The sequence below is a fragment of the Mugil cephalus genome, chromosome 10 (genome assembly GCF_022458985.1).
Source record: "Mugil cephalus isolate CIBA_MC_2020 chromosome 10, CIBA_Mcephalus_1.1, whole genome shotgun sequence".
NCBI classification, from domain to species: domain Eukaryota; kingdom Metazoa; phylum Chordata; class Actinopteri; order Mugiliformes; family Mugilidae; genus Mugil; species Mugil cephalus.
This window is the reverse complement of record NC_061779.1, coordinates 20,778,979-20,804,500: the sequence shown is the minus strand read 5'-3', so window position 1 is coordinate 20,804,500 and position 25,522 is coordinate 20,778,979. Positions and strand designations below refer to the sequence as shown.

The 25,522-nt window shown below is 42.1% G+C and overlaps 1 protein-coding gene across 3 annotated transcripts in view; it reads left to right on the top strand.

The window, feature by feature from the left end:
• peak1 (pseudopodium-enriched atypical kinase 1) overlaps positions 1-25,522 on the top strand; it is a 97,181-nt gene that overhangs the window by 57,344 nt on the left and 14,315 nt on the right. For all 3 annotated transcript variants that reach the window (XM_047595756.1, XM_047595755.1, XM_047595757.1), the window contains one exon: positions 17,049-20,558. In XM_047595756.1, the coding sequence (XP_047451712.1) occupies positions 17,170-20,558 (3,389 nt within the window). In that variant the 5' untranslated portion in view covers positions 17,049-17,169. The remainder of the gene's footprint in view (positions 1-17,048; positions 20,559-25,522) is intronic.

Below are 25,522 nucleotides of genomic sequence, written 5' to 3'. Positions count from 1 at the left end.
ATTTTCTTTGACCCCAACTGATTGGCGCTCACTGCACACCCCTGGAAAATCCAGCTCTCGCTACGATGCTACCCTCCATATTTCCTGGTGCCAAATGAGCCTTTGTCCTGCAGGGGAGAGGGAGAGGAGGCAGAACAGTGGTATGTTTTCCAGAGCTCTCCACAGTCATCACCAACCTGCCCCTGCCGAAACACGGTGTCAGTTTTACACCAGAGTGCGGAGAGTGTGAGTGAAGACGAGAGTGAATGAGAATGCGTATGCTGTTCGGCAGTGTGGGTGTGTTGTTGGAAGACGGAGAGAAGAGAAGACTGTGAGAGAGAGAGAAGAAAATGCACTGACATGCTTGTTATTTATAGCCCTACAATCAGATTGTGCATTGATATAAACCTTCTGCAATATTGTGCAAGTTATTTGGAATGTGGACTTTCCAGTTTTTGTGTGTATATTTGTAGATGTGCTATGTGCGTATTCCCTCTTTTTCCCATGATCTTACAATTATTTTCTGCCTTTTCAATTGCTTGTTGAAAGTTATCGTGTTTGACCCACGATTGAGAAACGTCCCGATACCAGTGTCCTTCCATCTGTTTTCTCTGTGGTTTAGGTTAAATGCTTCTTCTTCTTCTTTCTTTTTTTGTTCTCTATAATTCTGCTCCCGCTGAGAATTTCTAGAGCAGTGTTATATTTGCACAAGGCTTGGGACAGTTGAGTTTTTTTTTTCCTTTCCAAACGTGAAGACGTACATTGCAGAATCGCTCATGTGGGGGGAGATCGTGTTGCACATTTTTACCTGCTCCAGTGACAAGTACCTTGTGAAACCTGAGGCAGCACACACTCAGATTTTCCTGGCGTACAAGGAACATTTTACCCGTGTTCAGAATTCATGTGATCAGGTAGAAGTTACACAAATACAAATGTGTGTAAGCAGTCGCAGCGGTAGAGCCATAAGAGGAGCCTTGTATTTGTGTGGAACATGATCTTATAGGTCTTTTCAAATAACCAGACATATAGTGTAGATGGTATGTAGGAATACAGTGACAGTATATGCTCAGATTTGATTTATTCTTTTAATCTTAGCACCATTAAAAATAAGAGATCAACTTCAGGGCTGTTACGACCTCACTGATATTACATAATGAATCTCACTTTTAGCAGTTATCCCATTTTCCAAATGTCCAATATGGAATTTTGGAAAGAAACTGTATTTCTTTGCAGCGCTGCCGTTACACGTGTGTGTTCTTTTTGTGCACATTATGCACGTCCACACATCTGGCTATGTCTGCTCTGCCTTTTTTTTTTTTTTTTTTTTTTTTTTTTTGCTGGTGTTTGTCTGGAGGCCAGCGGGTCGGCCTCCCCGGGGACCTGCTTTGGCTCTTTCCCAGGCCCAGGCTTCAACAACTCTCCCAGAGTTGCACAACACCAAACACTGCACTGGAATGTTTTTGCTTTCCCTTTTCCCCTCCTCCTTTTTTTTTTTTTTTTTTTTTCTGGGGCTTTGCTCTCTCCCACTCTTTGTCATTGAGTTTCTTCTGCTGACTCTCTCCCTCTTGGTTTGTCTCACTTGAATACCTGAATGTGCTCCCTCTTACCACAACAGACCTCTGCTTCTTTAACCCTAACTTGTGCGTTTTCAGAATAAAATAATACAGCATTACAAGTCAGTAACTCGCATTTCACCCACAAGTATTATATAGTCAGCTTTTAAAGATTGTAATCAGTGTGTCTTCTGATAGTTGTTTAATATCTTTAACTTAGCTTAAAGGTTAAAAATGGGTAAAGAAAGTATGTTCCACACATGTTGCTGTGTGTTCGGATGTGCAGTCACTAAAGCTTAGGAATTGTAACCTGTCTTTTCACAGGTAACTTGTAAAACTGTTTTATTCCTAGTCCATTTTTGTCTTTACTGTTTTCGAAGGCGTTGTGTCAGACATCTCTTACTTAAAAATACAAAATTGCTGAAGCCAAATAACGTACAGCTTGAATCTCCACTCGTTGTTCTGCAGCTAAACTGCTGTAACAGAGACTGTGGCAGCTGGAACTTCCAGAGGATACTGACCGAGCCACATGACTGCAGTGAGGACATTTTTTTTTTTTAGCAACATCGGACATTTTTTTTTTACATTGGCTGTTCCAAGTCAGCTCTGTCGGTGCATCAGCTGTGGGAGGTGAGCTTATAACGAGGTGATTTGGTTGTCTCGTTACTCTGCGCTGTCTGTCAACACGTGTGCTAAAGTGGCTTGTGCAGCCTATGTTTTCCAGTTTGGTTACTGTGAGAAGACTCGAGATCGAGACTCAAAGATGAGTCCTGATTACCCTGCTCTGATTTTGTCTCGACTCATGAACCCATTTTACCGTTCTGCACACAGGCTGGCTGCTGCACACTCTCACACACGCACATAATGCCAGCCACAAAACGCACACGAGCGAGCGGACCCCGCTACCTTTCAGCCAGACAGAAAGCCAGCCGTCTAACCACTTAGTGCATCATAGTGGATTCAGTCCATTTCGCTCAGTCCGTCCAGTTTTTCATAAATATGAATGAACCTTTGATGCAGCATGAATGCTCTAAAGACAAATCCACAATGAACACCATGTCTCGAGCTTTTCAAGTCCATGTTATATGTCATGGCATGGTACTCATTTTTTTATATCATTCGATTCACAGATGTTTTTCTAAATTACATCTGCAAAAGTGTTTTTTTTTTATATATGTATATATTTAAAGCTATACTGCAGGACTCCCTTATATACAAATGAACATCCATCACATCAAAGCCCTTGGCACATGTGTCCATACATGGTCAACCTCATCTGTGCCAGGTTACCCAGTCTGTGTTTCATAGCACACTGGAGGGGTCACATTCTTGCACTGGCACAGCAGTAGCGATGGGTGTTACTTTGGTGAGTTAGCCAATTAAGAGAAGGAACTGTACAGCAACTAGGAGTGTGACAGAGAAACAAGAGTTACAGATGTAACGCTGGTTCTGTGAATTCACACTCTCTCACTCGCTGGAATAATGAAATAGACATGATCCGAATTGTTGCCGTTTCACACATTTAACACGCAACATTTAACACACAACGGGAGTGTTCTGTGCACACATGAGCAGAGTTGTACATAACACAGACTTTTTTTAGGGAGGTGGTAGGGTAACGTCTGTTTAATGTCCGCTAATGCCTGGATTGGTTCATTGCTGCGGTGCATATCTGACAATATGTAACATTCAAGAAAGGTTTCTAAAACTGTGAGGATAAATACGTATGGCTGCTGGTGTGTGTGTGTGTCTTTTCTCTGTTAAAGAGCACTGAAAGAATAGATGGATGGAGGGACTGTAGGGTTTGTTACTCTCGCTGCCAGGATGGGGAGACAAAAGAGCTACACAGTAGCTTTAATTTGAAAACAACACAATAACACCATTCTACCCCTTTGTGCACTGTATCTCTCCTGCCATGCAGGAGTTAGACCAATGGCTATGGCACGTAACTAACTAAACATTTATTTCTTGGAAAGTTATTTCTCCTGTTTCTAATATACAAGAATGTTCTCTTTTTATGGGATTTTATGTTAAGAGCTTCAAGATATGTTGTTCACTGTGGTAAGATAACAGTGTTACCTGTGTTTCTTTCTGGCACATTTATCAACTATCAGAGATAAATATTGTGCATCAGTAAGAAAGGTATTAAAATTCCTTTTAGTATTCCCAACTGACTATGAAAATGCAGCAGCCGAAGTGATGACGACAAACTGAGGCCCCTCCCACTGTCCTTCTTTCTTTTGTCTGGCTCTGCTGGTGGTCTGCACGTTGTCGTCTCAGTCTTGTTTGGATAGTAAAAGCAGTTCCTTGGGAATTCTGTAGATTACACACCATGCCACTCGCTACTAGCTCATTTATTGGTACATAACTCCAGAGACAAGTCTGTAGTCAGACTTTTTTATTATTTTTTTTGCTTTGTTGCGTATGAGTTGCGTGTGTTTTCTTCTTGATTGTTTTTCCATCTGCAGTCTTCCGTACAGGTCACATGAACTTCAATATGATGATTTACTGCTTTATCGGTATGTAACCAAATTAGTGTCGTCAAGACACATGAGTCTCTTAAGCTAATAAATCTTAAATGAAAACTGTCTGCTTGTAATGGTTCTCCATTTATCTGCTATACGAAACATATCGTTTTAATGGGATTCACCACACACTGTGAGAATCCATCTTTTTATTCTGCTGGCCCATCTTTAATCAATGCTGGTCACCATAGACATCTTTCTCATGAAGACTGAAAAGACCTGGTCTAATAATCAATGCCACTCTGTTAATCTTATGAATTTATTAGTTCATAACAAACAGAGTACGATTTATTGACACTTTCATTTCCAGAAGAAATCGACTTTATGGTAGACTGGAGCTGAATCAACAGTTTAAATTGTTAATACTTCAGTCTGGTTTCTATAATCTGTCTCACGAAGTTGGCTGAGGGGACCTTTTACTTTCAAAGCTAATGTTCAGTCCGTGAACTCAACATAAACACAAGAACACATTTTTGCTGAATATTTGGTTCTTCTCAAACACATGTTGAACTGAGCAGCGAGTGAGAGTCATGCTGGCAGAAAAGCTCCTTGAATGTGGAGTGACACACGGTGGAGTCGTCTTGACTGCGTCCCTCTGTAGACACTAGCTCAAATGTGGTAGAAATTGGGAATTATGTGGAACCAGTCAGCCATGACTCTGAGAGGGGTTTGCATCTGAAATTGAAAGCTGGTTTGCGTGTGTGCCAACACTTATGTGTGCATACGCCTGCAATTTCACACTCGCGCAAGTCTCTAGCCAAACTCGTCAGTGTCACATGCAGCGACGCAAGTCCACGTTACTGGACCTGCGCTGCTTTCTATTTGTTTTGAAAGCAGAGGCTGTCACAGCGAGACAGACTTGTCACGTTCCGGCAGCACCCATGACTAAGCGAACAGATTAGCCGCTGGCACCGCTAACTGTACTTTAGGGAGTCGGCGCTTGAATAGCCGGGGGAGATGCTTGAAGGTCATCACTCCAAATCCCCGGATGAGCTTACAAAAATTGAGGAATGACAGCGAGTGCGGCGTGCACATCATTTACTGCTGTCAGGGTGCCCTTCACTGAAGTGCTGAGATGTTACTCGGAGCCTTTACTTATACTAGTCGTACTCCCAGCTGCAGCCGCGTTAATATCTCCTGGGATGATGCGTCAAAATGATTTAAACAAAGGCAAAGAAAACAGATCAGTCTGTGGTCCCTAATTGCAGACATGGCTGTGTCTGTGTATACAGCAGTTGAACAGGAAGAAGAAATTGGAGTACATTGCACGGCTGCCTGGATAAACCATAACCTGGACGGCTGAGAACCTTCACAGGCTTTTTGTACCTTACATTATATAATCTACCGTGACATTTTCCGTCCAGGAGTTGTCATGGACCAAATTGCCAATGTTAGGTCTAATTAAGTGTTGATATTGAGTAATCTTTTGCGTTTTATTATGATGTTTCTCACTGTTATTTTCCTTTTATCTTTCATAGGACATTTGTGCACAAAGTAACTGAAAAGAAAAGCGGGTGTTTTCTTCTTTCAGATAAAATCTGCTTTTCTGAACTGTGTATCATTGCAGTTCAGCTGCTCGATGGAAGCTACATAGAGCCGAGGCAAAAAGTGATCCGGTGAAGTGTGGCATCACCAGCGTTAAACTGGGCCCATTTTGCTTCTACGCCAGACAACACTGGCCTCTTCTTTGCTGAATTTATGGTGGCAGACACTAGCTTACTGTTGCCTTAACAAACAAACTGCCTCCACGGTTTTTCTCCGACTTCCCAGCGTCTTGCTCCGCAGTCCCGTTACTATTTCAGATCTATTCTGTTCCTGCCACGGCTGTCTTGGCTGTCTTATCATTCAAACTCTGCGCTATAAAGCGGGAGAAAATCCCATATCCCATCTCCTCATAGCCTCGGCTTTCAGCCTCACTTATTCCACTATTATGTACCGGGCTCAGTGCGCTCCCACTCCTTCTCAATGAACGTGCTCTGCGTGGGAAATGAGCTCCAGTCCTCGACATACTGTCTTTTCTCGGGGGGGAAAACATTGCCTCTCTTTGAAGAGGTGAAAGTAGTAGAACCTGATTTGAAATATGAATTTTGCTTCGCTTCTTTACATCTCAATCTCTCCATGTCTCATTCGTTTCAGTGGTCACTATTGTCCCTTTTTGCTGTCTGTTCTCTCAGCGTTTCCTATAGTCTTCCCTCATTCATTGGTGCTGTAGGCCTCAGTATCCTCAGAGTAATTGTTTTGTCTACTGTACAAATGTTGTCCCTTTAAGGAATTTACATGCCTTGCATGTGGAATATATAAGTGTGTGAGACCCTTAGATTTGTGTTGATGACGACTTCTGTTCTCCTGTTGTTTCAGTCATTAGTGAACCCACTGATGCACAAGCAAGAGCATAAGTAAAGAGGGTAAAATCAGTGAGTGCGTCGTGTTTCCGAATGTTTGTACAGATTCTCCCCTCGTTTCTGGTGTCTTCATTGCCTCAGTGGCAGCAGGTGAGCCTTCAGATTTATTGTCGTTGCAGAGTAAAGCAGCTGTTTTTACACAAAGGTTTAATTTGGACAAATCATTACAGGAAGTTATAAAACGGATGATATCCCATCAGAAGCTAAAACCCCACTGCCCTTGCACCACCTGGAGAAAGGTGTAGGATCAGTTAGCGCAGATTGACTGGTTTTCCCAAACAATTAGATGAAATTACTTCAAATCCAATCCAATCCAAAATATGTATGATAAATGAAGATCTTCAAAGACATTTGGAAAGTAATGTGGCTACAGTACATGTCAGTCAATATTTGGTGGTTGGAGTTAATAAAACACTGAGTGTAACTGTCAACGTGCAGCTGCTTTGGATCTGTGCCAGATGTGGTTGCCACGAGTAACAGCATGTTAAATGGAGACTAGGCGCTGGTGGCAGAATGATAATCCTTTGGCGACGGGTGAGTTTGTCCTTCGCTTTAGTGCAAAGCTGTTGTACAAACAAATCCTCTGTTGTTTTCAAGGTGTGGTACTGAAATGTCAGTGTGTCGGCTTTGGAAAAGCTCTGACTAGTAACAGTGTCACAGACCAACAAACAACCGTAGTCTATGAATGTCCAAAAAGATTGTTTTGCAGAGCAGACTGCAGCATTATATCTCTAATTATGCACACTTGGATAAATAAATAAAGCGGAAAATATTTTTTTCTGCAGACGAAAGCAGTTTCATAATCTGACACTTCATTATAATATCAGTGGATTGTGGAAACGTGCATTGTCTGCTTCTGCACATCCTTAAATTCATTCCCAATTCTCATCTTGTCCAAAAAACTACAGGAGCCATGCGTGAGCAAAGTTTAGATTTCAGGATATTCCTTTTACAGCAGAACCACAGGTCCTACTGGCTGGACTGTGTTTCTGTGAACCATTTGGATTTTGAAGGGGACGTGTTGAACCTAAAATTGATCCAGAGAAGTAACTTTCCTCTTAGTGTCTCACATACTCACGCGGTCACATGGATACAGCACTCGCTTATATTCTCAGCTTGTCTCCCGCAGTCACATGTTTCCACCGCTCACACACTCTTGACATGCACATTATCGAATGCCCTTCTCTCCGCCGAGCCAGACACCAGTCTCCCACAGCCGGGGATCAATTTAACCAGGTGGAAGTGGGAGTAGGGAGGAGGTTGGGGGGGAGGGGGTGGTGGTGCTCCACTCTGTCTGAGACGTACAGGTTGCTAAACACACAGTGACATCTTTGCAATCTTTCGCAGACAGGTCCCAAATGCTTTATCTTTATCTCAAAAAGAGTTCTCCTCGGGCGTGTTGGTTCACTGAGCCTTGACTGATGGGGGTTGATGAGGGAGGCCTCAGGTGTACAGGGTGAATGGGAAAGATGAAAAGATGATGTTGTATCAAAGCTAAAAAAAAAAAAAAAAAAAATGATTTCAAGAACTTGCCTATGTGTTAAAGGATAGAAGTAGAAAAAACAACTCTTTATTGTAAGAGACATAGTCCCGTGGTTAGAATACAGCTAAAAGATCTTGTGAGTAATACTCAACCATTTTTTTTCTTTTCTTTTCTATGTTGGGGTTAAACATAAAAGAAGAAGTCACACTGACCTAATCTGTTCTGCTATTGCACAGTGGTTGCGTCCACCTTCTTGCTAAGAACAGGGCCGGTTCTCCGCATACTAAAACCGGTGAACTATTTCTTCATATTTTCATTCTTTTTTTAAACACTCGCACACTGAGGCCAATGTTTTATGCATTAGCCTCGCTAGTGTAGCGCTGAGTAAATAAAGTTCTGTCCCACCAGTGGCTGCTCTGAAGTTATTCTTATCCCGGTACAAATCTGGGGCTCACTCGGCCCGTCCCATGGGGCTTGTGTCTTGGTGGTAGTGGCACCAAGCAGCAGGTGTCGTGTGATATCTCGCCTGGCACGAAACCAGACAGTGTTTGCTGCTATCAGATCGGGAGCAGATGGTCACAAATCGCGGGCCAGCTCTGCGTCTCGCACGAACGGCTAACTCGCCACCAGCAGCTACTGTCGCAGGAAGAGAAGGAACTGAAACAGAAAGCTGCCCTCGAACCAACCCCCCCCCCCTCATTTCATTTCACTGTTTTTAATGAGGCAACACTTTGTTGGTTTGTGTGGTGTTTGTCATCTGTGTGAGTAGTTTGTTGTTTTCACATTTTTGTCATTGAGAGAATACCGCAAGTGGCACCACTGAAGTTTCGTCATTTTTGTGGGTACATGAGATTGAACCGTGCATGACTCCGTGTGCGTGTTTTCTAGCTGCCACGGTTGTCGTCGTATAGCTGTGAGATTTCTTTATATCTTTCTGTGGCCTCGCCCACAAATCATAATCGCTGACAGCACATATGGAAATAGTTGTTCCGCTGAAGACATAGATAAAAACAAGAAAAGAAAACGTTTTTGTGGAAAAAATAACTAAATGATGATTTTTATGTGTAGAAACAATTATTAGACTGAAAGAAAATTAATCATCAACTATTTTTGTGCACACAGAAGTGCTACTTATTCGTAATCCAGGACAGTTTAATTGCCTTGGGTTTTTAGATGGTCAATTTTCACCTTTTCTGACAGTTTTGAGAAAACTACTAACTTAAAAGAAAGAAAACTAGAAATGAATTAATAATGAAAACGTTTATTCTAGATTGCACTGCAATTCCTCCCCCCAACAAGAATTTATTGTTGGACTGCATATGTAATGTTATTTGAAACCACTGGCTGAATACCATAACCTTCATATATACCTTCCTATATACAGTCCAGTTGGTTCCTCACAGGAAGGCGTTTTAGAGTCTAATGTCCTGAGGGACAAACAACCTCCTCAACCTCCGGAGCAGGACAGAGACAGCAGCCTGTCACTGAACGAGCTCCTCTGTCTGACTGTGGTGTTTTGTAGAGGGTGGTGGATATTGTTCATGAAGGACCAGAGTTTCTTCTAGGTCCTTACATCTGCCGCTGATGTCAGGGACTCCAGCTCTGCCCATCCCCAGAGGCCGCCTTATGTTCCTCCCAGCACACCGCAGTGCAACGGAAGTCTGGTAGAACATGTCCAGCAGCTTCTGGCAGATATTTAACGATCTTAGTCTCCTAAGGAAATAGAGACGTCTCTATTTCTATTTCTATTTCTATTTACATCTCTATTATAGAGTCTATGTTAGTTGAGCGGTCCAGTTTGTGATCGGCCCAGGTACTTGTAAGTCTGAACCAACTGTACACACTCCCCGTTGATGGTTATCATCTAAGATAGATCAAATGAAAAAAAAATATTTGTGCAGTTTTTGTTTTTATCTACGTAAAATAATGTTAGGGAATCTTGAATGCGTTGAGCTTGTGTTAACACAGGAAAGGATATACATACCCTCACCGGCACAGCTCTGCTGAGACTTAGTGGCAGCTGCACTTGTTGACCGGAGACTGTCAAACACATGGCGCTCTCTGTATTTAATATGTGCGTCGTCGACAAATGCTTCAGTATTTCGGTGGTGTTGCAGCCTTTGCTTGAAATCAAAGTGTACGTTGCACCGTTACAGTCCTCTCTGGTGAAGTGAAGCCACACTTTCAACTGTTTCAGTCTCTCCGCCATCGCGTCTCACTTTTTGTCATTTGAGCATCACGTGATGTGAATGACGCGCTTCAATGTAAAGATTTGGCACAAAAAGGATCGATGGTTGGGAACGGGAGTCGATGGTTTGCGTAATGTAGGTCTGACAGTGTTTTCTTGTAGTAATGTTTGAAGTGAAGGGCGGCTGGAAAAAGACAGATTTACATACCTCAGAGGGGAAAGCAAAAATGATAAAACGCCTGCAGGAGAATGGCCTGAACAAAAAAGTGAGTGGTTAGGGACGAGGAGATACAAAGAGAGGAGAGTGAGAAATATTTGAGCCGGAGGGGCAAAAGATAAACAACAAAGCACAACTATGAAAGAAAGCGAGTGAGGGGGGAGGAACAATGACAAGGATGAGCTTTAGCAAATGGATGAATGGGAGAAGAGGAGAGGTAGGTGAGGAGGTTAACTGCAGAGATAATGAGTACATGCTCAGCACTGAGGCATCCCGGCCTGACCTTTCATCTTTCACAGCTACTTTCTCCAGATGGAAATGTGTGCATGTTTAGGAAGTGGAACACGGAGATCATTATCTGAGCATTACTTAAAACTGTTGGGCTCAAACTCACAGACACACAATATATACTTCAGATGTAGCAATGGTTCATTAAAATGCTTCTGAAGGGAAGCTCCTGCCATTAGAACGTCTACGCTCAGACGTAGATACCAGCAGTCCACTCCCTGTGTGGTTCTTACAGTTACAGCGTCACCGTGGGTGTGTTCCAAAACCTAAAACCCAATTATTGCTTGAGTGACTCATCCTGCAGTGACCTGTTGACCAAAGAGTGCTGCAATCTCTCTCAGAGTATAGAAAATGCACCTAAAATGCAATCATGTAATGACTACACATAGACACAAAGGCCGTCATTTGGTTCAAAAAAAGCCAGGACCTAAGTTCTGGATCCTCGTAAATGTAATGAAGTCTCTTTGGTACATCATTTTCTTTTCCCATTTGGCTCACATTCTAATCACATTTCATTCCCAAATCAGATCACAGTTATCACCACTAGCAGCAGACTATCACAGTTTCCCAGCTTATTAATTTCTCATCAATTTCTCTTCTTTGGTGGTGATTAAATTACCCTCTTCTATTCATTTGTTAAATTTTAGATTTAGTAAGACTTTAAATATTGGAGAAGAAGGCGACACACATGCTTCACTGCCTACTCCAACGTGCAGCGCACACCAAAGTTGTTTTTACAGTAACTGACAGAGATGAGGCGTGTGGCACATCAGTGATTGAAGCAGCTTCCCACTCATTTGTGGGATGTTGATATGTTAATAACCGCCGAGTGCTGTTCATGTCAAGACAAATATCTTTTCAACGTGTTTTCAGCCATTAGTAATGATAAGGAAAGCAGGTTTAACCAAGTCATGCTGTATAATACTTTTAATGTGTATTTTCAAGCTGTAAACTCCACAAAACTGTGTCATGATTATGTTTCTGATCTTCACTGGAACCAGCAGTCAGTAGATACATTACCATCATATGGATAGGAGCTGTAATATGGGGTTATCAGATGGTTTCAGCCGGGCCCTCTGCAAAGAAGAGAACAGTATGTAACTGACAATTTACAAAACAAAATGTGTGTAACACAGAGGTCAAAGCCTTAAATAGAGTGAACAAATCAACTAGGATTTCTTCTATGGCAGCCGCGATCTCTAGCTCCAGTCAAGATTCTTACTTCTAGTCAAATATATGGTTCTTTTTAACAGCTTTAGTGATGAAACTAACATTTTTATTACCGTGTGTTATTACTTTATTAAATTACATGTAAAGCCCAACCGTTTAAGGGTGCTTTCACACCTAGTTTGTTGTTAAGGAAACCAGCAAACTCTAGATCTAGGGCTTTGCATTTGTGCAGCTCTTCTCTGTCGACACTTTTTAAGTAAAATGAGACTTCAGGCTTGAAAAGGTTCTCAGGCTTATAACTTCTGTCAGGTTTTGGATCACCCTACATGAGACCACAGTGAGATTTCAAATGAGAGGATGCATGTAATGGCTTGAATTAAATGAATAGATCCACAGATGAGGTTAGAATCGAACTTAAGATCAGTTTGAATCAGAAAAAAATATTATAACCCACACATATTTATAAGGTTATAATTATTTAACCAATCTGTTTAACCGTTGTCAAATAGAATAAGAATCATTGTGTTCCTTCAAAGTGTGTCTTCTCCTTCTCAGCACATACACCAATCAGCCACAATGGCTGGCATTAATGTGGATGATACTTAGACATGTGCCACACATCCACCCCAGAGCAATGACACTCCTTGATGGCAACAGTCATCACCAGCAGGATCCAGCCTGACACAGACACACACACAAAAATGGTTAGGAACAACTCAAAAACAAACAAAAAAAAAACACTCGCCATCACTACATCCCAATCTGATCAAGTATCTGTGGGATGATCCACAGAAGCCCCTCCCCTCATTCAAAGTCCCCCAACATCCTGTTTCCAAACAGCTCAGGACCCTCAGAAGGCCCATGTCCATTCTCTGATGAGTCACGACTGTTTTGGAGGCACAAACCTACATGATATCAGGAGGTTGGTCATAATGTTATGCCTGATCAGTGTAGATGTTTTTTCAGACTAAACCTATAGTTCATGTACAGAACACTGGTTCATGAGTCACAAAATAGCTATTAATGGCAGTGGCCACGCTCACTGTTGCTGATCCATATTCAGTTTCATTATTCCTTGATTTCCTGAAATCCAAATTTTCTGCAAATAAAACACCATCATAATACAATTAGAGTGAACACAAAATAGCTAAAGCTAAAGGTACTGCGCCCTGTTCAACCCTTCAGACGTCTCTGCTGTGTGTCGATCATGTCCTTTTCATCTCTCTGAGCACAAATCCATCTTGCATGGAGATCAGCCATCGCTTTACCTCCCACAGTCATCAGTCTCCATTCGGTTTGTGGGTTCAGTTTATATTGTTGACGTTAATGCCTTAGCCCCATCAAATATGCATGGAAGGCACATAGGCGGGGGGAAAGAAAACATCACTGATTAGAGTAACTAAGCAGACAGCAAGAGTCATGTTTTTCATGTGTGCCTATGTGCTGTCAAAGTAAAATCAGTGTTTGTGTTTAGTGTCAAAGCTGGTTATCCTTTGTTTAATCGTTTACGCTGATTTTATGTCGGATAAAGCAGAGAGAAAGAACCAGACAGAAATAGAAGAGAGAAAATATGTATGGCTGCATCCGGTTTTCCAATAATCTGTGGCGGCTGCCGCCTTAGTGCTGCTTCATATCACTCTAATCACCGTCAGAGATGTGGCAGAGACGCACTGTGGACACATGCAGGGACTGGATCGATAAAACAATGTGTGCATTATAGAATCCCAGACACCTAGGGAAGAAAAACTAAGCTTTCCCACTGTAAAATGTCTTGTGTTCACAGGCGTCTTGTATTAAAACTGATTTGCTGTATCGTAATTCATCACATTTCAGTTGCGTTGCGTAATATCTGTTATATAATGAAAGTCACACAAAAATAGCCGACTATTATTTGGCTGATGGCCACGGGTAGGAACACTAGTATCGCATAAATCCTAACCACAGATAGAATATGCTGAAACAAAGACACTTACATAAGCAAGCCCCCCCCCCCCCCTCCCGTATGGCTTTAACATATTTTAATGATGTGTGGAAATGTGAGCTGCGTGAAAAATAGTGAACTGCATGATTAGGGAAAGGGTTGTTGGACACATTAAATTGCTGTCCCCAAGTCACACATGACTGTCATGTCATAATAGATGATGTAGAGACTTGTCAGTTACAACATGGCACTAATTTTGGCCCTCGGCTGAGTGAGAAACTAGAACAGAACTAAGATTTGCTCGCTGGCGGATCCAGAGTCGTATCAGTCGTTGAAGGGTAAGAAAATTAAATCAAACAACACGAGAATTTTAATGAGTGCGGAGAAAAAAGTAAAACGTGTTGTCACATCCACCACTGGGGATTTCGGCTGGTTGAATAATGGATGTGGCTCATGAACTTTGGATTGAGCTGGTACTCTGAAGTGAGATCACAAACACAAGCCCCAAAAAAATGAATTGTCCTATTAGGAGGCACCCTGGGGTGGGCTTTTTATAATTCCATCTAGCTGTTATGAAGAAAATAAAAACAAAGTTTTTCTTGATTTCCAAAGAAAACTGTTCCGTGTGCCACGCCGTCTGCTGTCTGTCGGGGCAGAAAAGAAATCATGTTCAAAAGAAAGTCCGTCTGGTGGTGAGCTCATGACAAAAATAAATATGCTTTTTCTCAATGTGCAAAAACTTACTGGTCCATGTTAATGCCCCTTGGTTTATGCTGTTCTCTGATGTCCGTGTTTACTTGTGCACAGCTGCATTACAGCAATTAGGTTTTGCTTTATTCAAAGAAGCGTGACGGTCAGGAGTTGACACAATGAATCTGGACGCTGGATTGGAAAAGAGACAAATACTATTACAGACATTTCACATATCAGACTTTTCTTGGGCTGTGCTTTTGCAGTTTTGAAATTGCACAGCGCTTACGTGTCACGGCGCTGACAGGTTCTGAAAAAATATTGTTTGAATTACAACCACCATTTCCTGTGAGGATGCGGCCAGTGCAGCGTAACAGGATAAATCTTTTCCCGCCCATTGCAACTTGGTAAGCAAAGTTTGATTCAGGAGTTCCTGCTTTATTGTGTTTGGGTCTGGGTAGGGTGTCGTCATGGAAACATCCTTCCTCACAGGATCTGACATTCATGACTCCAAGACAGATTCACCCGTCCCTGTTGATGTCAGCCCTACAATGAGTCATAGCTCCAGCTTTATTTGATCAAATTCAGGTTTGGTTCATCCATTAATAATCATCACATGTGTAGTTGCTTAAATACCCATGCTGAGCTTATGGTTGAGTCATTGCGAATTGTCTGCATGGTCATTAATTGGTTATTTTGATTTATAGTCATAGAAAGCAGTGCAAACAGTACGTCAGAGTTTGCTTTCTCATTCAGAGATATCTCACACTGTCTTAGGGATTTCTTCCTCAGACCTACACCATATCCAATGGCAAATGTAGGCCAAGTAGTTCATAATAATCCTTTGGTCTCCTTTACATGTTAAACGGAGCGGAATGAGCTATCCACCACCAGCCAATAGATCGAATATTGCTTTGGCAAAGAACGCTTAAATAGCTTTTGCTGGCTCAAGGAGAGAGCTTCAAACTATTGATCGGTCTCCATGGAAGAAAACCAGATTTCTGATTATCATCCAAGTGCATAGCCAAGAGCAGATGTAGACCTGGAAACGATTGCTGTTTTTTCAGTTATTTAGAAATGAGGGCTGGGTTGTTTGACTTGTTTTGGTTGAGACAATAGATGATGTCTTGAGGCTCCCTGTTCATTTGACTGTTTGATTCCAGTAATGCGGTCAAATGAGGATGGTAGCGAGAACTGGCAACCAATGAATACAAATCTGAAAAAAATTTATTCATTCATCTTTCATTTATTCAGCTGTACATTTCAGATGCATCAGCAAATGTTTTGCATGAATTTCATTTAATTCATTTCATGATGTGAACCAAAAAGAAAAGAAAGAAAAAGAAAAAGAAAATCAAACTAGTCTCCTGGTCTCTGTGCATTAGCAATTTCTGTGGTGAGTTCAGTCCCTTTTTGAATTTTCTGCCTTGATTATCAGAGTAAATAGTAAGACTTTATGCACTTAGAGTCAAGGGGGAGGCGAAAAGTGTTTGTTTTATTGTTTTGTTATTGGTATTTGATTTTCCTGTGTCACTGAAGGACCTGTTCAACAATGTAAAAATGGTACCGGGTTATGTAACATGCCAATTCCTGTGTGAGTCAAAAAAACAAGGTTTTGTGCAACAGCTCCATTTTAATTGGTTATTTGAGCAATTACTATTATTACTTATCCATGCATTTGAAGTTAATGTGGTCTATGAGAGCTGGTTATAATTAGTTGTTAAAAATTTAGACATGTCAATTGGGACAAAGCACATTTAAATATTAATGGGTTTCCCTTTGTGTCAGTCAGATTCATGTTGTACATTGAAGTGAGGCTTATACCAATTTAACAAAGGTTCCACATTTCCCCTTTTCAACATACCGTGTTTAGCAAATCATTTTTATATATTTGGCAAATTTGTATGGGTTGACGTGAGGGGTCTTTGTGGATCATCCGTGATCAGTTTGGGATCTAGTGATTTTGGCTGATGAGCTTGTGGTCTTACACTGACCTTCTATAGATGTAAGCACCTGCAAACACTTTGTTTGTTTTTTGTTTAATTTCAGTTATTGTCGAATGGAATAAAGAGCATCACTTTTCATGTACTTTCAGACTTACTTAACCTGTATAACCTTCAAAATCTGTATGCCATTTGTCAGATTTCGCTATATGTAAACTGCAGAACATGTAAACTCAGCTTTTTGATTCTGTTTTTCCATGTAACTGCTGTTGTTCACTGGATTTTGATGAAGTGACAATGTCAGTACTTTTATCTCACCTCACCACACGGCCAATAACACATAAGACAGTCATTCAGAATATAAGCTTGTTTAATCCTCTAAACTTGAGGTTTGAAGATCACTGCCCCATAGAATGGACTGGCTTCTGCATAGAGGAAGTTTGCCACCTAATGGAGACAATGTAGCACTGCCTTCTGAAGTCATTATTTCTTCCAAAGATTATTTTCCCACTCTCCTCTTTTTGACCTACTTCCACCTTTTAAATATAGCGGTGTGTTAGGTGTAAATGTATAATGCGGTTTGATCTGTGTGTCAAGGTGAAATATTTCTGGGAAATAAGTCAAGTTTGATTGAAATAAAATTGAAATTTGGTTTAATGTATGCCTTCCCCCCTTTTTGTCTTTTACAGGTCCAGTGCCCCCCACATTTGAGGTTTGAAAGGCGTTCTACAGTCACATCCTGAAGCCTGTAGTTTCATGGAGGGGTTTCCTGTCCACTGACCCAAGAGGCTGCCTCACCCACCAGCAGCCATGTCAGCCTGCAGCACCTTCACCGAACACGTGTGGAAACCAGGGGAGTGCAAGAACTGCTTTAAACCTAAGAGTCTGCACTGCCTGGCTCAGAGCAGTGGAGGGAAGCAACCCTCTGAGCAGAGGCGTCCAACAACTCAGCTACAGAATCCACCCCCTGCTGGGGCCAGAGCCAACCCTAACGTTACCAGCAACTCCCAGAAGGCTGGCAGTGGGTCCTCTCGCTCAGGAAACTTTCGGCCACCGGTGGCCAAGAAACCAACCATTGCTGTTAAGCCCACAATGATGCTACCCTGCTCCTCTTCAGGACTAGATTCAGATGGCAACATACAGCAACCACCAAATCTAATAGAACAAGGCAAAACATCAGCCTTCACAGTCTGGAATCGCAATGGACTGAACCGTAAGAGGCCCGGCGGGCCCAGCAACAACAACGAAGGAGAGGATGGTAGTGAGGAGATTGAAGGTTATGGGCAACTTAGCCCAAGAACGCATAGTGGAAATAACAACAACAGTGGTTTGACTGATGTCCTGAAGGAGATCGCTGGTTTGGGCCCTGCCTCCAGTCCCCCACCCCTTTCCGCCTCTAAAGACTTATTTTGGGGGCGAATCAGCAGTTCATATAGAAGGTCTTTAGAAAGAGGCCTCCCAGCCTCAAGCTGTCTCGCCATGGGAAGCTACAGTAGTAGCGGTGGTGGAGGCAGCACTGCACAAAAACGGGTATCACTTAGTGATAGCGCCAAGGTCATCAGCACAGAGGGTGGTCGCTTTTGCTACCCTGACTTCTCGAGTGAGGGTGAAGATGATGAGGAAGAGGACGATGAGGAGGAAGAGACAGAAAGGGATGAGGATGACGAACATGAGAGTTGGGATGAAAGTGATGAAGAGCTTCTAGCTATGGAGATCCGTATGCGAGGCCAACCTCGATTTGCAAATTTTCGTGCTGCCACATTGTCTCCAGTGCCCTTTGCTGCAGGGAAAAAGTGGAATACTGTCCCACTTCGAAACCGCTCACTACAGCGTATTTGTGCAGTTGACTATGATGATAGCTACGATGAAATTTTGAATGGTTACCCCTCAGTGGATTCCAATGGACATCTTCTTTCCTATGGGCCTTGTGACATGCAAGGCAGTGATTTCTTATCAAATTCAGAGGCTACTACTTCTCCAGAATCATCATCATCACTACCCGAAGACTCTCGTACAACTTCTAGTAGTGGGAGCAGTGCCCACTGTGCCCCTCGAAATGGCTTGCATTCTCCCACATCCCCTTGTAAGGCACCCATTTCCTGCACTTCTCCTCTGAAAAAGGAGCCTGTCAACAAAGCACTGAGTCCACTCAAGGTTACCGAAACACACAAGGCTGTCCTGGCCATTAGATTAGAAGATCAGGATGGCAGAGAAGGCATGCCAATGCCCCAGGCTCTTCCTGGTCAACCAGTCACTATAAGTTTTAGTCCCACAGAGGAGCAAGCTAAACCGTACCGTGTAGTAAATTTGGAAAAATCATTGATCTGTAAGCCTTACACTGTAGTGGATGTGTCAGCATCCATGGCCAATAAAGATGAACATTTTCCAGACTTATCGCCAAAACCCAAAAATCTGTCCATGCCCTCCAGCCCTACATCATACTGTAACCCACCTGTAGTCCAGCCCCTGTCTCCACTGTCCCCTATTTCCACATCTTCTTCTGCAATGCCAACATCACCTACGTCTGTTGCGCTGTCTGGTAACTCGCGAAAGAAATCAAGCAGCATACGTTACCAAGAAGTGTGGACATCAAGTACAAGTCCTCGGCAAAAAATACCTAAAGTGGATCTGGGGAATAATCCTGGTCCCTCCATCACTACACAGCACTGCAGTCACAAGTCAGCTCCCACTTCTCCCATTGCTGGGTTGTCGTCCTCTCGAACTGTACCTGTGAAATCCCCCAATTTATCAGAGATCAAGTTCAACAGTTTCAATAATGCAGGTATGCCTCCTTTTCCTATCATTATTCGAGATGAACCAGCCTATGCCCGAAGTTCCAAAAATGCTGTCAAGGTACCCATTGTTATCAATCCAAGTGCATATGACAACCTAGCTGTGTACAAGAGCTTCTTGGGACTCAGTGGAGAACTGCCACAGACAAAAGGGGTTAGTAATAGGGTAGCCAGCCACACTTATGAAGAGATTGGGTCGTCTGAGAGTGTCCAGTCCTCCTCAACAGAGAAAACACTCTCTGGTAGAGGCACATCAGAGCGAGCCTCCTCCGAAGAGACTAAATTTCCACTTGAAGCAGTGTCAAAAGCACCAAATTTACAACCAAGAACCACTACAGACCCTAGCACTGTTACAAGCACTGTGATTAGCTCCACAGGTGGGGCGTTCTCTCCCACTACATCAGCAAATTCTCCTGCCAATCTTGCCATTACTGCAAACCGACCTAAAAATAGCCCATCTGGGAGGGTTGTTTCACATACTTGTAAGACAAGTGGAGATGCTTCTAGCAGTAAAGATAATGATTCAGGCTCAGCTTTGGCTTCTGTCACAGTGGTAAGCCATAGAGAGGAGGCCAGTACCGTGCTTTCTCAGATTGTGGCCTCCATCCAACCTCCTCAGTCTCCTCCAGAGTCGCCCTCAGCACAAACCAAAACTTTAAGTACTGAGGAGCTCTATGCGCTCCCACCTGATGCCATGAAGGACACCCTTACTCGACCTAAGTCCCTGTTTTCCACAGCTGACGGCGGTCTTTCCAAACCAAAGAAGGACACGCCCTCAAAGGTTTTGTCAAAATCCCAGAGTGCCTCTGCTGCTGTCCCACTCTCTAGCCCCAGGTCAGAGCCCAATGCCCCCTTCCCCCCTCCGAGATCTACATCTTCCCCTTACCACGCTTCTAACATACTCCAGAGACATTTTGGCAACTGGACCAAGAGCTCTGCCTCCAGCTCTCCTATACGACCAAGTGAGGGTGAAACAAGTCCTGGTGGAGAAGGGAGACGTATTTCAGCAGAAAGCTCCAAACCTAAACGCTGGATCTCCTTCAAGAGCTTTTTCCGTCGACGAAAAGACGAGGATGAGCAGAGAGAGAAGGTGGAGAGAGAGAAAGAGAAGGGCAAGCTGGTTGGGCTTGATGGAACGGTCATTCACATTCTTCCACCGCCGCCTGCCCAAAATCAACACTGGTTCACTGAGGCTAAGCCAGAGGATCCCAACCAGAAGCCAACCATTATATTCACCTACAAACCAGACAACAGCAGTAGTCCTGGCGATGGCGAGGGAGAACTTCGAGTAGAGGAGTGCAGAGAAACTGTGCTGACCGATGAAAGCAAGGAAGCCGCACCTTTGAGTCCGGGGCAAACACCTTCCTCACTCATCACAGGAGGAGATCCCATCAGCAAGGACTCAAGGTATTTGTCCAACTTTTATTTACTCTTCTGACATCAGTACATTAAAAAATGCCCCAAAACAGGGTTATAATCAAGTGATGGAAAGGTGGTTTCAGAATTTTATAGAAAACAAACCTTAAACAGCTGAACTAAACCTACATTGCAGAGGACTTTGCAATAACATCTTTAAAACCGGAAAATGGGTTAATATGGTTTTGACATTGTGTTGTTAGTCAAGTTTAATGAGCATAAAACAAATCATAAATAATTAAAAATAATAATAATTTGCTAGATATGCAAGAGTAGATACAAGACCTACAGGACTGTGTAGACAGAATCCAATACTGGTAAAGTAAAGCTTAGGAAAGCTTTCATCCCACCAAAAACCTGATTTAAACCCATGAACAGAGATCAGAAGGTGTGAATGATACTGCTGCATGATAAATATTGTTTTACATAAGTAATCTGTCAAATCAATCCGCACAGCATATGCCTACATCAGCTCTCGTCATTGTAATGAATCATTTTGCACGCCATATCGCTTTTACCATGACCCACATGCATTCCCTTTAGGCCACTCACCACTACTTCATTTGTAGCCAGCTGCTGCTCCGCACTGTCAGGATTACTTCTCTCCCTGTCATACAAATAAGATACCTTATACCAGATTTGAGACGTGTTAGATCATAATTTTGCATGCCTGCTTGTCTACTTGTCTAAGGCACTGCAGGAACTGTACAGCCGATGTAGTCTCTTCTGTAATGTTGCCTGTTAACTAAACAGCAGGCCCTCCACTCCGTGATTTACATGAATTTGTTTGTTTCTTTTATTAAACTGTGCTTCAGTTTCGTGTTGCTACTCAATTTACATACATACATACATACACATGTGCTCGCTTATAAGACTGGGTTGAAACAATAAATTCAATAAATTTCTGATTCAAATCTATCTAAATTTGAAAGATCCAGTATTGATTCATAAGACCAATCAAGGAAACTTAATCTAATCCATTGGGGAAATCAGTAGATGGGCAGCCCTAGTCCCACTAATCAATGATGCCAAATGCTTTTGTGTAATAATTTCATCATTTGTCTTTGACCTGACGTTTTGTATTTCTTGGGGTAAGTTTCTTGAGGTCAGACTAACAGTGATAGATAAACATAACCCACATGGTGGCAAATAAATAGACAAACTTCAGTCGCACCAAATGCATGGATAAAACCATGGTCTGATCTAGATATTTTTAATCAACCTTGGCCCCTAAGGCCACCCAAGGCCTTGAAAGCCAGTATACATTTCATGTTCCCCGCCCACTTAAAATAATCCACTGTGTGATTTTCTCAATGTCATGTCTGGGCACAGAAAGTAAGTGTTTAGACTTTAGCTGTTTCTTTACTTGAGTTGAGTATTGTCTTACTGACCCTTTCTACCCTTTCCAACCTATTATCTAAGTGAAAAAATTCACATTCCCATTCATGTAGTTTTATGATTACGTTTATCGGTTTTGGAAAACTAACTGAAAGAAAATGCTGTGTAGCATCTGGTCCTAGGTATTTCTTTTATACAATTGATTATCATTTTGTGTTTTAGATATTGCATCACACGTTTGATATGTCTGATAATAGCCCCCTGGAATTATTTACTGACCGGACACAGCTGCAATCACAGCTCTTGTTCGTCTTGTCACCTGATCTCTCAGATTTTGACTTTTTATATAAATTCCACCCTCACCCTGTCACCTCAACTTCCAGGTTGTTTTCAAGTTGCTCGGTTTTCCATCATCTCTTTCTGTGTATCTTGTAATTTTGCACTCCTCTTCCGCGATTTCCTTACACATATTTCTCCTTTGAGCCCGGAGCACTGTGAACTCTTAAATATTTTACTCCTCCATCCTGTCAAGAGCTCGGCCCCATTCTGTCTCTTTGCTAAGTTCCGTGCTTTTTCTGTCATCCTCAAGCCTTTAGCTCCAGTGATCTTTCCTTTCTTCCAGAAGTTCCCGTGTCCTCTCTCACTTTAAAATTAGTGGCACAAGAATTGAATGACTGCTGGTTTCGCTATTAATATCGGACATCTGACAAATGCTGTACTAAAATAGCCGATATTAGGTTGGATCATGTGTACTGCCTTGTATATGTAACCCAAAAGTTTGTGTCAAAATCTAAAAACTTATTAGTCAGAGCAAAGTTTGCATAAAAAAATGATATATTGCTCAAATGAATGTTTTTTCCTCAGCAAACCCCCCAAACTAAGATTTTAATGGTAAGGGAGAAAAATGGATTTGCAATATAGGCCAGGTTACTAAGTTTAGTCTTCAGAGCTGCTGCCATGTTCTTCATACAGGATGTTTCTCTGCTTTACTGAGTATTGAACAGCTGTGTCATCATGAGAATATTCAACAGCTGCTGGCAATAAAATAATTTGTTCTCTTTGATTGTAAAAATAACTTTAAGTAATGCACATGCTGGCAAATAAAATCCACATGTTGAATCATGCTTGAAGCTAACAGAATATAGTCCTGCATACTAAACACTTTCAAAAGCATCTTACTTTTGGTTTGGCTGGACAGTTTTCTTTACACCAGTAGTTTACGAGCCTTCTTTTGGGCCTCTGCTCTTTGAATGCATTAGGTAATCTTTTTTTGGTCACCTTGGTACCAAGGGTTTATTTGATGTGTGCCTCTAATGTTGACACTTGGTTGTAAACTGAAAATAGCTTTCACTTGTCTGGATTTGTTTTGGTTAAAGTCCACTGACCAGTGATTTCCATATTATGAACTCGAGAGGTCACTCTACATAGCATTTGTTTTGGTTGGCAGATGAAGAGTTAACTCTTCTGGGTCATGGAAGCACTTTTATTGGCTAACAGTGGGCGTGCGCTTGTGCGCTGGCAAACACACAGTACCTTAGACAGGTAAGAACATTCAGAGAGGGATCAGGGGAGGAATACCTACAGGAGAGGACTTTTTCATTCTTCACAACAGGCCAGCTTTCCTTGCGTAGCCACTGCTCTATCTAGGATGTGATTTTTACCTTTGCCTCGTATTCAACTTTTCCAGATGGGAAACTGTGTGAGCCAATACAGTGGGTAAGAACTAAACCGCTACTCTTTGGTACATTTCCGAAAGATGTGAGCACCTGGGTCATTTGAAGTCATGTTGACTTAACAGGGAGGAGAGGTTTAAGATTAAGTGAGTTGTGTTTAAGACGAGATTGTTTCTTTCAGCAAAAGTGTGAGAATCAGTGAAATGCACTCAGGCAGCTTTGTGCTGTCTGAACAAGTCAGGTCCTGACACTGAAATGTGTAGCAGCCATAAAGGTATTTATTGTGACAAGAGCTTCTAAAGGTGTGTAAGGCACTGATTTGTTCTGGCTGGATTTTGCAGCAGAGGTTGTCTCTGTGATTCAGTGGTCTTTTGGGCAGTTTATGGCTAACTGTAAACCAAGCGCCAATGTTAGTTGTATCTTGTTGTAAAGTACAGAAGAAGGAAGGACATTGGGGGAACCTGAGTTAATAAGTACATGTCAGACAAACAGCAGGTTTCTGTGCCAAGGCTTATGCATCCCATTGTAACACAGTGAACCACATTCCATTTTGTTTTAATCATAAATAACTCAGTTGTATGCTTCTCTTTATCTACATTTGACTTACTCACTGTTTTCTAGTTGACTCACAACATTTTGATGGTCCTTTTAGTTTAACTGTCCACTGCTGGCAAGTGCTAAAGTAATGCACTATGGCAACAAGAAGCTATCGATTGCCTCCCTTTAAAAGAGACATAGAGAAGTTATGGTGGACAGAGACAGATCATAAACATGTCAGATCTGATGTCTTCCGTAGACTATTGCCCCAGGGTACAGACAAGGTCTTTCTTCGAGTGCTCACTTTTCAATCACATCACAGTCAAAATATTGCATTAATGTTCTTTATTGAGAACATCCTTGAGAACTACAGTGTCCTAAAATGTGTAATAGTAATTTCTGACAACCAGATTAAGTCCACAGTATTTGGATGAAGTGACGTTCCATGTGCAGTACGATACAACAGATGAAATATGCTGAAAAACCAAAACGGAGCTAAGCTTAATATAATATTTGTGTTGGACATGAGCCTAAAACAGTACTTTAATCTTTTATAACTTTGATTTGGTCACAGGGGAAGGCTTCTGAGCTTGATTTTTTGTGACTGGCTGTGACTGGCAGAAGCATTTCAGCTTGTTTTACTCCTGTTCTTTGATAGGAACAAAGTGTACTACAGTATATTAACTTTAAACTGGACGGTGTCCTCTGAGTTAAAATGAGGGGAAATGTTTCTTGAGCTGTACTTCGAGGGAATTTTGCTGACAATCACACGAACCATTAGTCACATTGAAAGCCTGTGTAATCAACATTACTGTACAGAGGAAGTGACACATCTGTGTCAGGAAAATACAAACATTTTAATGAGCCCCACCCAAGACGAAACCTGAGGCTACGCAACCAACTGTGAACTTTTAGTGACCTTTTTGTTTTGACCTGAAGTGTAACACATGATGACGTTTCTCTCAGAATGCCAGCACTGAAGCGCTATGTACACGTAGGTAGAAGGTATTTTGTGAATGAGGGTTCACATTTGCAGTAGATTAGAATGTCACCCGACCTGGGTGGCCACAACGTAGGTGGCCTGAGGCCGTCTAATATCTCAGGCAGGTCACAGTGGACGACTGAGGCCCAACTGTAATCAGATCAGGGGTCAGTCACCAGGAGTGTCTTATTTACTCTGAGACACGCTGATCCCTGTTGACTTGAGTTAGGTTCAGCGTGGAGTGAGAAACACAGATACCCACGTCACTGAAAACATCTTTTAATGTCCTTTTAACACATTTGAGTTAACTCTGCAGTTATATTCTGGATAGAAAGGTGTTGTTGTTTTCTTTTTTGTAACTGGGTTACATCTTTTGCAACATTTCACAGGTAGTCATGAATGTATGTTGCGTCACTGACCAGTTA